This window comes from Peromyscus californicus, unplaced genomic scaffold (assembly GCF_007827085.1).
Source record: "Peromyscus californicus insignis strain IS unplaced genomic scaffold, ASM782708v3 Scaffold_17__1_contigs__length_78620276, whole genome shotgun sequence".
Lineage (NCBI taxonomy): Eukaryota > Metazoa > Chordata > Mammalia > Rodentia > Cricetidae > Peromyscus > Peromyscus californicus.
The window spans coordinates 56,199,389-56,212,032 of record NW_026294469.1 but is presented as its reverse complement, the minus strand read 5'-3'; the positions used below and the strand labels follow the sequence as shown (position 1 = coordinate 56,212,032).

Here is a 12,644-nt window from a genome sequence, read left to right as displayed (position 1 = left end):
AATTCTAAAACATGGTAGTAGGCAGTGTTGTGAGACAGCCGTGTGTTCTTAGTAGTCATTCAGCACAACCGTTAACATGGGCTCCCTTTGGGTTGTGGTAACACACACCTTTACTCCCAACACTTGAGAGGCAGAAGCAGGCGGATTTATGAGTTCAAGGCCAGCTAACTCTAGTAGTTCTAGGCCACCCGAGACCATGCCCCCCCCCAAAAAAAAAAATTCAAAAGCTGCATCCTGTGTTTAGAATATATAACATTTTTCTAAATCGTTTTTCAAATTCTGCTTTCAATTGACTATCATTAAACAGTCAAATATTTTGTCTGGATATAAAGTTCTGTGTGGTAATACAAAAGATTATTTCAACTTAGATTTAGATGTCCTTCCCTTCCTTTATCTGTCTGCTAACCCCTTTAAAGAGCAGTTCTTAACTACTACAGGCTTTGACGTCAGACAGCTTAGGCTTTAAAAATCCTGGTTCCAGCACACACCTTTGATCCTAGCACTCAGGAGGCAGACACAGGACATCTCTGAGTTCGAGACCCGCCTGGTCTACAGAGTAAGTTCCAGGACAGCTAGGGCTACACAGAGAAACCCTTGTCTTTAAAAACAAAACAAGGGGCTGGAGAGATGGCTCGGAGGTTAAGAACACTGGCTGTTCTTCCAGAGGTCCTGAGTTCAATTCCCAGCACCCATATGGTGGCTCACAACCATCTGTAATGACATCTGGCGCCCTCTTCTGGCCTGCAGGGATACATGTAAACAGAACACTGTATACATAATAAATAAATACATAAATACATAATCCTAGCTCCATTGTATAATAGCTATAGTTTGTCTCATTTATGAAATGAGAATAAAATAGACTTTATAACAATTTTAAAAGATGTTAGTCAACCATTAGTAGCCTAGCGCTAGATACAAGGTATACACTCAATAAATGGTGTCCAGAATTATCTACAGGATAATAGAAAGATGTGACACTTGGCATGATTAATTTGGTGTTGCAGCTAATGTTTTCCCCTTCTTCCTCCAGGATGAAAATGGGATAAATAGACCAGTCTGTTCCTATGTTAAACCACTTCGAGCTGGACGGCTTCTGGATACTCCGAGGCAAGCAGCACGGTTTGTTAATGTCCTTGGTTACGAACGAGCCCCTGTTATCGGAGGAGGTGGCAAACAGGAGCAGTGGTGCACTCTGCTGGCTTTTCTCTGTAGAAACAAGGTATCATATACACATAACAAATAGTGATATTCGTTATCATAAGTATTCTTAATTTATAGCATACGGAATTTCCTTGAATATGTACATATTATCAACTTGAACAAGTCAAATCTTACCTCTATTATCTGTGACATTTACAATCAGCACTTAAAACTTACCATCTTTGGGGTTGGGGATTTAGCTCAGTGGTAGAGCGCTTGCCTAGCAAGCGCAAGGCCCTGGGTTTGGTCCTCAGCTCTGGAAAAAAAAAAAAAAAAAGACAAAACAACAAAAAAAACTTACCATCTTTCTTTTTGTATGGAATTTCTTATTTAATAGAACGTTGTTTGTTTCTTTATGATAAAGACTCATACCTACTTGTCAGAAACAAAGTCATAGAGTTAAATGTGTTGGCTCATGCCTGTAATTCCAGCACTTGGGAGGCTGGGGCAAAAAATCATGGATTCAAGGCCAGTCTGGACAACAGAAAGCTCCAGGCCAGCCTGTGCTATGTAGTAAGATCTTGTCTCAAGAACAGAGCATCTGGAGGTAGTGGTGTACAAAGGCAGGCGCAGGTTGTTCTCTGACTATGAGGCCAACCTAGTGTACATAGCAAGCTCCTTGTCAAATCAAGGCTACATAGTAAGACTGTATCTCAAAAAAGAACAAAAATCTTAGCTGGGGGGTAGTAGTGCAGGCCTTTAATCCCAGTACTTGGGAGGCAGAAACGGGCAGATCTCTGAGTTCGAGACCAGCCTCATCTACAGAGTGAGTTCCTGGACAGCCAGGGCTACACACACAAACCCTGTCTCCAAAAACAAAACAAAATCTATAAACAGAATAATTATGAAAAAAATTCTTGGATTTAGTGGTTTGCATTTTTCTTTAGTTTTAAACAGAATTGTATTTAGTAACTTGTATAAATTTGATATTAAACTTTACAAGAAAACTATGTATTTTTATTTTATGTGTATTGGTGTTTTGAGTGTAGGTTTTTCTGTGCATGACATGTATGCAGTACTTACAGAGGCCAGAAGAGGGCATCAAATCCCCTGGAACTGGAGTTAGAGAGTATGGAGTCACCATGTGGGTGCTGGGAAACCCAGGTCCTCTGAATAGCAGCCAGTGCTCTTAACTGCTGAGCCATCTCTCCAGCTCCTGATACTAAACTTTGAATGGTTTCAGTCATTTAACTTAGATTATGGGATGATTCTTAATCTCCTCTAAAACTGTTGCTAGTATCATGAGCAAATAAGTCAGACTGCTTTAACATTTGTTTGTGACAGTGCAACCGGAAAAGACAGACTTCTCTCACCTGTGCTCTTGGTAGTAGTTTTCTTCATGGCTGTGGAAATAGAGCGCACAGTCACGAAGGACAGCTCATTTGAGTGCGAGGTTGATTTGTCAGTTGGAAAGGTTAGTTCCTGTTTTTATTTTTGTTTGTTTTGTGGTGTTTTTGATACAGGGTCTCTCTGGGTAGTCCTGGCTGGCCTGGAACTTGCTCTGTAGACCAGGCAGGTCTCAAACTCACAGAGATCTACCTGCCTCTGTCCCTGAGTGCTTGGAATAAAGTTATATGCCTTGTTGCCAACCCCACAAAATGAGAAACTCAGCCAATGAATGCTTTCTACCCACCTTATTTCTAAAGGTTTCCAAATTTAGGGCTTATTTTAGTATCTGTTCTTCCCCCAAAAAAAGAATTTAGTTGCAACTCATAAAAAAACTTAAACTTTATGAAACTCTCAAGTGAATTTTATATACTAATGTTTACTCAGTTCATGTAGCTTAATAACTAAAACAAAGTACTGAAAATGCTTAGAAGGTTCCCCTAAACACAAAAGGTTTGGGCCCAGCTTTGTAATTATTTCAAAGTAGATTTAATGAGGCAATACTCACTAAACCAGTGTCATCTGTTAAAATTCACATAATTAAAAGGAGCAGGTATCAAGTACATACCAGATAGCTCAAGACACCCTTCCTAGGTCTCCATGGGACCCAGCAGTCATAAAAATTAAGCAATTAACGAAAGTTTGACTAAGTTATACCTTAGGGTTGGTAAATTCTGTGCCTGCCACTGTGGTCATATGATTATTAACCCAAACTAATTATTCTTGTCATAAAATGTGTTTTATGAAAGTTATCAAATAGAATTAAAATCCAGCTTACAAAGCCAGGTGGTATTGGCCCATGCCTTTAATCCCAGCACTTGGGAGGCTGAGGCAGGTGGATTGCTGTGAGTTTAAAGCCAGCATGATCTACATAGTGAATTCCAGGACATCCAGGGCTATGTAGAGAGACCCTGTCTTGAAAAACAAAAAATCAAAGCAAAACAAACAAACAAATATAACTTATATGTGAAAATTCATTGTTGGCCCTAAATCCAGTAGCAACAGAAATTCTAATGAACTAGATACACGGCAGCTAAGATCCAGACTGGGATTAGATAGCCCACTGTGCTTATGTCAATGTTCCTTGTAATTTAGAGCCTTTCACAGTAGCATATGTTCTCCTTGTTTTAGATTAATGCTGGACTAGTGGTTGAACTTGAACCTTTTATTGTAGTTTTTGTTCCGGTATTTAATGGAGCTGTGAGTACGTCCTAATCTTACTTGACTCCCCCTTCCAGGGCGATTGTGAGGACCATGCTAACCTGCTGTGCAGCCTTCTTCTTGGATATGGATTGGAGGCTTTTGTCTGTGTCGGCACCAAGGCAAAGGGGGCGCCTCATGCATGGGTTATGACTTGTGGGACTGACGGGACCATCACGTTTTGGGAGAGTTTAACAGGGCACAGGTTAGTCAACTGCGTTTACAAGGGTAGTAAAATGCAGGTCTCGGGCCAATGAGTTGGGTCCGAACGGTTGTCCTCTTGACTCCACTTGGGTTGCCATAGCGTGTGTGTGCTCACATGCTATGATCACATCACATACATGATGATAGGTAGGTATAATTGGGCTGGGGATCAAACCCAAGGCCTTGCATTTATTTGTTTATTTACTTAGTGTACTGGGGGTCAGAGGACAACTTGCAGAACTGATTTCTTCCACCATGTGGATCCTGAAGCTAAAACTCAGGTCAGGAGGTCAGGAAGCTTGGCAGCAAGCATCTTTATCCACTGAGCCATCTTGAAATTACAGAAGTTTTGTTTGTTAGGATGGTACTCAAAAGTACGTGTTTATAATTATATAATTATTGTAGGCTTTCTTACTTAAGGTAGCTAAGTAAATGACCTTTAAGAAAATACTATGTACTTCTAAAATATTCTTTACTATCATGATATTATAGCATTGTGTATATATAATTTTTTAGGTAGTCATACATAATAATATACAGTTAAATTATTTGAATTATGATGCTCTCTGGGATAAACTTTCTTGATCTTCACCATAGGCATAGAACCTTCTTTTCTTTATTTTTTTAATATTTTTTTGAGACAGAGTTTCTCTGTGTAGCCTTGGCTTTCCTGAAACTTGCTTTGTGTAGACTAGGCTGGCCTTGAACTCATAGAAATCTGTCTCCCAAGTTCTGGGATTAAAGGTGTGGTCCACTTCCGCTGCTGCTGTCACCACCACCACCACCGCCACCACCACCACCGCCCAACTTAGAAAATTTTCTATTGTTTAAAAAAAATGTAAAGCCGGGCGGTGGTGGCGCACGCCTTTAATCCCAGCACTCGGGAGGCAGAGGCAGGCGGATCTCTGTGAGTTCAAGGCCAGCCTGGTCTACAGCGCGAGATCCAGGAAAGGCGCAAAGCTACACAGAGAAACCCTGTCTCGAAAAACCAAAAAAAAAAAAAAAAAAAAAAAAAAAAAATGTAAAGTTGGTTTTTGTTTTGTTTTTGAGACAGGGTTTCTCTGTGTAACCTTTGCTATTGTAGAACTCACTCTGTAGACCAGGGTGTTCTATAACTCTGAGATCAGTAAAGTTTTTTTTTTAAGGTGTATTATGTAGATAAGGCAGAGTTAATTGGCTGGGACATAGTTTAGTGGAGCGCTTGCTATGCGATTGGGAATTCAGATCTTCAGAACTCATGCAAAAGCCTAGTGTGGGCATGTGCTAGAAGCCCCGGAGCTGTGAGTGGGGAGACAGGAGAATCCTGGGGACTCAGTGACCATCTAGTCCATTCAGAACTGTGAGCTCTGGGTTCAAGGAAAGACCCCATCTTTAAAAAAGTGGATCGCTATAGAGACAGCGGTGCAGTATCAGCTTCCCATGCACAAGTGTGAGCGAGTGAGTAAACACACAGAGTAATCAGATTGTGAAGATACAGAAAGTAAAAACAAAGGCCAAACTTGAGTCCTGGCAAGTAATTACAGCTTTGTTTTTTGTTTTTTTCCTTAGTAGGATAGCTGCCTTTATTTTAAATTTAATTTTAAAATTCTCATTGTATAAAATCATGATGTCTTTTAGGTACATCCACAAGCCTACTAATCCTGAAGGACCTCCACTTGCTGAACAGCCCAAACCATTGTACCCCTACCGAACAATTGGTTGTGTTTTCAATCATCAGATGTTCCTGGGAAACTGTCAACCCTCAGATGCAGTAGAAACTTGCATATTTGATTTGAATGATGAATCCAAGTGGAAACCCATGAGTGAAGAAGCAATTAAGTCTGTGTGTGCTCCAGGTGCCACCACGTCCCTCCCTCCCTTCCCACCTCTGTGTGCATCCACGATTGATGCCTCAGTCACAAGCAATGAAATCGAAATGCAGCTGCGGCTCCTAGTGTCGGAACACAGAAAGGTGACTAACAGAAATAGTTGTAGCTTCATACTTCCTTTGGTTGTGTTTTATTTTTTTCTAATTTTTCTTTTAGAATTATTATTTAATTTTTGGTTTTTTGAGACAGAGTTTCTTTCTGTAATAGCTCTGGCTGTTCTGGAACTCAGAGATCCACCTGCCTCTCCCAAGTGCTGGGATTAAACATGTGCACCATCATAACTGGCTAGAGTTATTATTTTGTGTTTGAGTATTTTGTTTGTAGGTATATGTATGTTCCACTTGTATGCCTGGTGCCCATGGAAGTCAGAAGCAGGCTCTGGATCCCTTGGGACTGGAATTACAATTACAAGTTGCTATGTGGGTACTGTGAATTGGACCTAGCTCTTCTGCAAGAGCAACAAGTGCTCTTAACCACTGAGCCCTCTATCCAGCCTCAACTTTTTTTCTTAAGTGTGTTCAATACCAGTAGTCACTCATTAGCCTATCCTTGCCCTTGTGAAGATAATAGTGATGGAAGTCATGGGACATAGTTGTGAGACTTAAAAATGGCTAAATCTGGCCTGGAAAGGTAGGTTAGTGGCTAAGAACACTTCTTGCTGTTCCAGAGGACCCATGTTCAGATCCTAGCACCCATGTCTGTTAGCTCACAGCCTGTAACTCCATTTCTAGGGAATCCGACACACTCTTCAGGTCCCCATATACATGTGGAACACACAGACACATGCACATACACATAATAAAAATAAATGTTTTTTAAGGATTCCCAAGGTTGCTGAACCTTCTGAAGTTATTACTTCCTCCTAGATTGAAGAATTACAGATTTGTTCACATTCTACAGTCAGACTGGTTGGATTTCCTCTTTATGAAAGGTTTATTCAGATAATCGATCCATATAAAACAGTTTGATTAATTTCCTTTTGTCCCCACTCCCAGGCTTGTTTCTGATTGTTTGTTTGTTTTTTTAAGATTTATTATATATTTTATGTGAAAGTATTTTGGCCTGCATGTATGTGTATATGTATGTATACCAGACGTGTGCGTCATGCCTGCAGAGGTCAAAAGAGGGCATCAGATTCCCTGGAACTGGAGTTAACAGGTGGTTGTAAACTGCCATGTGAGTTCTATCCTTTTAACTGCTAAGTGATCTCTCCAGCCCTGTCCTGTTTATTTTCTTCCACATGGGTTGTTGTAAAACTTTGTCCTCATTCTAGCTTTAATTTGCGTTCCTTTAATAATAGGGTCAGATGTCTTGTTTATTAGCCATGTAGATTTCTTTCGTAAGAACGTTAAAGACAAGATGCACGAATTAGAAGGAAGAAATTAACATGTTTTATTTATTCATTTTTTTTAAACTTACGTACTTATTTATTTTTGTGTTTTTGAGACAGACTCTTACTCTGTAACTCTGGCTGGCCTGGAACTCACTATGTAGCCCAAGCTGTCCTTGAATTCAGAGAACCTGCCTCTTCTAGTACACCACCGTGGCTGATGAGATTAAACTGGGAGTATAGTCCAATGGTAGAGTATTTGTTTAGCATGTACAAAGTCTCCAAACACACACACACACACACACACACACACACACACACACACACACACACACACACACACACACACACACACACTCTCCCCTAACTTGTCATTTATCAAAAGAAACTGTTGGAGACTGAAGCCTTGGAGTAGTAAGTTATTTGTAATTCACAGCCAACAAGGGACTGAAATCCAAAATTTCCAGAAAAGATTTATTTCTAGTTTACCTCTGATGCTTTTAGAATCCCCTTCTTGGAGAAACATCCCTTATTTTCCTGAAGCTGTCAAAGGCAAACTGATTGATTGTATTCTCTGGATTCCCAATCACTGATTGCTTTGGCTTAGCATACTTCTTGCTCATCAGCTCATGAAGCATTTACGTTTCCACCCACCATGGAGCTGGTGGGCAGACTACTTAATTATACTGCTGGAAATGAAAGTTCTTCCTTGCTTTCTCTTTCTCTCATATTGCCTAGTAATATTAACACGAGAACAGTATTTTATTATACTATAAGCTTGTTTTTGACACAGTCCTGTGTTTTCACCATAGTATTCTGATATTATGTATGAAGGTTTACATAGCTAATCAGCACCTGTTTGTAATCAGGGAACTATAACTTAAGGTCAGAAAATGAGGGTATCATTTTCCGTTGACTCTTGTAGCTGAAATTAGTGTCATTAGCTAAAAGTCACTCGTTCTGTAACCTTCAGGGGGCTATGGCAGGGAAAGGATTAAGTTGACACAGGCCTTTGAGACTCCCTTACAACAGCTAGAACCCTGAGATGGTAGGAGACAGTCATGGTCAGTAATAACATAATGACAATACTCAGAATTTTAAGAAGTTTTTGATATTTGTACGTAAAGGTTTTTACTCAGTTTGTCTATATATTAGTAGTTTACTTTTGTTTACAGATGAAATCATAATTATCTTGAACATTCATAGAAATGTGTCTGTTAAGTTTCCTGTCAGCTGATAGGTAGCATGTTTTTACCATTTTTAAATTTGTGTTTTAGATTTATTTTATTATTATGTGTATGAGTATTTGCAGGTATGTATGTGCATGCCTAGTGTCCACGAAGTTCAGAAGAGGGCTTCTGATCCCTTGGAACTGGAGTTATAGATGGTTGTGAGCGGCATGTGTGTGCTGGGAACTGAACCCAGTTCTCTGCAAGAGCAACAAGTGCTTTTCTTAACTGCTGAGCCAACTTTCCGGCCCTGTCTTTACCTTTACTCTCTTACAGTGTAAAGACGATGCCTTTTAGAACCACTGTTCAGGAGATACCTGAGCTTCATTTATTCAGCTGATTTAGTGACTTTCTCCCCACTGCAGATGAGTTGGTGTAGATTGTCTTACTAAACTTTTTGAGGGGCAAGAGGAAAGGACAGGGTCTCCTATCCTGGGCTGGCCTCATACGTCCTGTGTAGCTGAGATTGGACTTCAGTCCTCCTGCCTCCGCCTCCTGTGTGCTGGGATTACAGGTGTGCACTTTCACACCTAGTTGTACGTAGTGCTGGGGATTGAGCCCAGGGCTCCATGCTTACCAAACAGTTTAAATAAAATATAATCTCAGCCGGGCGGTGGTGGCGCACGCCTTTAATCCCAGCACTCGGGAGGCAGAGCCAGGCGGATCTCTGTGAGTTCGAGGCCAGCCTGGGCTACCAAGTGAGTTCCAGGAGAGGCGCAAAGCTACACAGAGAAACCCTGTCTCGAAAAACCAAAAAAAAAAAAAAAAAAAAAAATATATAATCTCAAAACTTATTGACATTATATCTTCCATTTTAGGATGATTCTATGTATTCTATCTAATCGGTGTTTATTTTGTAGTTTTGAGCCTTATACATGCTAGATAAATCATTGTATTGAATGATTTTTAGTTATTCCTAAGAAATGGAACATAATAACTTCCTCTTATTTTTATTACTGTTCATCCCTAGAATAATTAATTGGAAATTGAGAAATTATTACAGCTTAAAAAAAATCTCTTCGGTTGGGCATGATGACACACGTCTTTAATCCAAGCACTTGGGAGACTGAGATGGCCTGATCTCTGGAGGCCGACGTGGTCTACATAGTGAGTTCTAGGAGAGCTAGAGCTGTGTAGAAGAGACCCTGTCTTTAAAAAAAAAATTCTTGAAAGCTTGGGAGACAGAATCAAGCAAATCTGAGTTCTAGGACAGCCAGGGCTGCATGGCGACAAACTATCCAAAAACAAACACAGATCTCTCTGTCTCAGGTGCGGTGGCACACGTCTGCAATCCCAGCACTCAGGAGGCATGAGCAGGAGAATCATTGCAAGATGGAGGCCATCCTGGAAGGGCTACATAGTTAGATTCTAAAAAAGGAACACACACAGACATCTTGAGTTGGGTATGGTGGCACATACCTGTAATCCCAGCATTTGGGAGATGAAAGCAGGAAAATCAAGGACATACTCAGCATCACATCTAGTTGAGACCACCTTGGACTATATGAGACCCTGTCTCAAAACAACAAAAATAAATAGATGAACCTTTTTTTGGCATACATTAAAATGAGAAGTTAGCTAGGAATAGTAGTGCTGTCTGTAATCCTAGAACTCAAAGGCTAAAGCAGTAGGATTATAAATTCTGTGCCCATCAAGATCACGTTCAGAGCCGGGCGGTGGTGGTTCATGCCTTTAATCCCAGCACTGGGGAGGCAGAGGCAGGCGGATCTCTGTGAGTTCGAGGCCGGCCTGGGCTACAGAGTGAGTTCCAGGGCAGCCAGGGCTGTTACACAGAGAAACTGTTTGGAAAAAGCAAAACAAAGCAGTAGAAAGTACATTTTTATTTCATTGGTTTTTAAGATATTAATTTTTTTTTTTTTTCTAATTGCTCCAGGACCTTGGCCTCACCACTGTTTGGGAAGACCAGCTCTCCTATCTCTTATCGCCAGCGCTGGCTTCGTATGAATTTGAGCGGACGACAAGCATATCTGCCGGCAATGAGGAGTTCCAGGACGCCATAAGGAGGGCTGTACCTGACGGCCACACGTTCAAAGGGTTCCCAATACACTTCGTGTATAGGAACGCAAGGCGTGCGTTTGCCACGTGTCTTCGGTAAGGACTTTATGGATTCAGCTGGGCGCAGGCCTTTAATCCCTGCACTCGGGAGGCAGAGGCAGGGGGATCTCTGTGAGTTCAAGGCCAGCCTGGTCTACCCTGGTCTACAGAGTGAGTTCCAGGGCAGCCAGAGCTACACAGAGAAACCCTGTCTTGAAAAAAAAAAAAAATCTAGGAAAGCAATCATTCTGATAATTGCTAGGAGTGACAGCACGAATGCGTGGGAGCTTCTCCAGTGACTTTCAATACATTTTCTTTCTACATAGGTCTCCTTTTTGTGAAGAAATAATCTGTTGTCGTGGAGACCAGGTGCGACTGGCAGTCCGTGTTCGAGTGTTTACCTACCCTGAATCTGCATGTGCTGTTTGGATCATGTTTGCTTGTAAATATCGCTCAGTATTATAGGACTAACGTTTCCTAAGAATTACTCCTGTGCTTTATTAGAATTGTATATGACTGACTAGCTGTGTGAAGGTTTCTTAATTTAAATTCAGCCTCTGACTTTGGATGTGATTGTTTTGTATAGATCTGACTGCTAATGTTTTAAAAAATCATGTATGTACTTAAAAATTCAGGATAAAAAAGTTTGTATTGAATTTAGTATAAATTAAGGGTATAATAATAAATGGTACTTTGTTTTGAGGGACTCCGTAGTTTAACTGTGAATATAAGATGTTTTCTTTACATTAATGAGTAAAGAGATTTGTCTAGTAGTTTAAGCTGTAGTTAAATCAAAATGGTCATTATTTTTCATAAGTGAAAGATTATTTTACACAAATTAGAAGAAATTAATCTCATAATAGGTTATTTATTACATAGATGAAAATATATTTTGCTGAACTATAATTTTGTGGTTTACTCATGACACTAGGGTATTCAAGGCTTTCCAGAAATGTATATGAAGACTTTGATGGAAGAATAGGAAGAAGGGCTAGGTATGGTGGCTTTTAATCGCATGAGAGGCCAGCCTGGTCTACATAGCAAGTTCCATGCCAGTCAGGGCTATACAGTGGGAACCTGTCTCAAAAAGAAAAATATTAATAACAAATCTCACATGAGTTTGTGGGAGTGTACATAATTTATGAACATTATTACAATGAATTGAGCACTTTAGAAAATATTTATTATACTTCCTTGTTACAATATAGGTTGTTCTTTATTTTTTTGTTGTGTTAAAAACATCAGCGTACATGTGACTAATCTCAATGAAAAAAATCATAAGAGACCATTGAGAAAAATATGAGTTCAAACTCACTTATTTTTAAATTGAGCAAGTTTTAAAAGTTTTGGTAAGCATTAAAAACTAAAGTGACTTGACTTTCTGTAAGGAGCTAATGATAAATGATAAATGTGTTAAGTTTGACTGTCCATTTTTCTGTGCAGAAGGTTGTTTTGTTTTTATGATACTAGAAATCCAGGGCTTCCTACATGCTAGGCAAACACTGCCACTGAACTACACCTACAGTATCTCACTTTGTACCCCTGGCTGGCCTGGAACTCAGAGATTTGCCTGCCTCTGTGTGCAGTTTCTTAGTTTAGTTGTTTTAGCCATTGGTTGTCTTAAGAAATAAGTGTATGCTAGTTCACTATCCACATTATTTATTCTTTTCATTACCTACTGTTGCAATAAAATGACTTTATTTATTTATTTATTTTTGGATGTCTGACTTTTTTTTTTACATTGACTTCGTGTGTGTGTGTGTGTGTGTGTGTGTGTGTGTGTGTGTGTGTGTGTGTCTGTGTGTGTCTGTGTCTGTGTGTGTGTCTGTGTGTGTACACGTACGTACGTACGTACATACGTACGTACGTACGTACATGTGGATATGTGTCACAGAGTAGGTGGAAATCAGGACAACTTTCAGGAGAAGGTGCTGTCTTTCATGCTGGAGATTGAACTCAGGTCATCAGACTTGGCAGCAAGTAAGTGCCTTTACCTGCTGAGCCATTTCACTGGCCTAAAACTTATTTTTTGAAATTAAAATCTAAAGATATTGTGCCAGGCAGAGGCAGAGGCAGGTGATCTCTGTGAATTCGAGGCCACCCTGGACTATAGAACCAGTTCCAGGACAGCCAGAGCTATACAGAGAAATTCTGTATTAAAAACCAAAA

At 40.1% G+C, this 12,644-nt stretch overlaps 1 protein-coding gene across 2 annotated transcripts in view; it reads left to right on the top strand.

The window, feature by feature from the left end:
* Cep76 (centrosomal protein 76) overlaps positions 1–12,187 on the top strand; it is a 28,202-nt gene extending 16,015 nt beyond the window's left edge. For both annotated transcript variants that reach the window (XM_052742390.1, XM_052742391.1), the window contains 5 exons: positions 1,034–1,222; positions 3,828–3,994; positions 5,611–5,944; positions 10,315–10,532; positions 10,802–12,187. In XM_052742390.1, the coding sequence (XP_052598350.1) occupies positions 1,034–1,222; positions 3,828–3,994; positions 5,611–5,944; positions 10,315–10,532; positions 10,802–10,940 (1,047 nt within the window). In that variant the 3' untranslated portion in view covers positions 10,941–12,187. The remainder of the gene's footprint in view (positions 1–1,033; positions 1,223–3,827; positions 3,995–5,610; positions 5,945–10,314; positions 10,533–10,801) is intronic.
* The last annotated feature ends 457 nt before the right edge of the window (positions 12,188–12,644 follow it).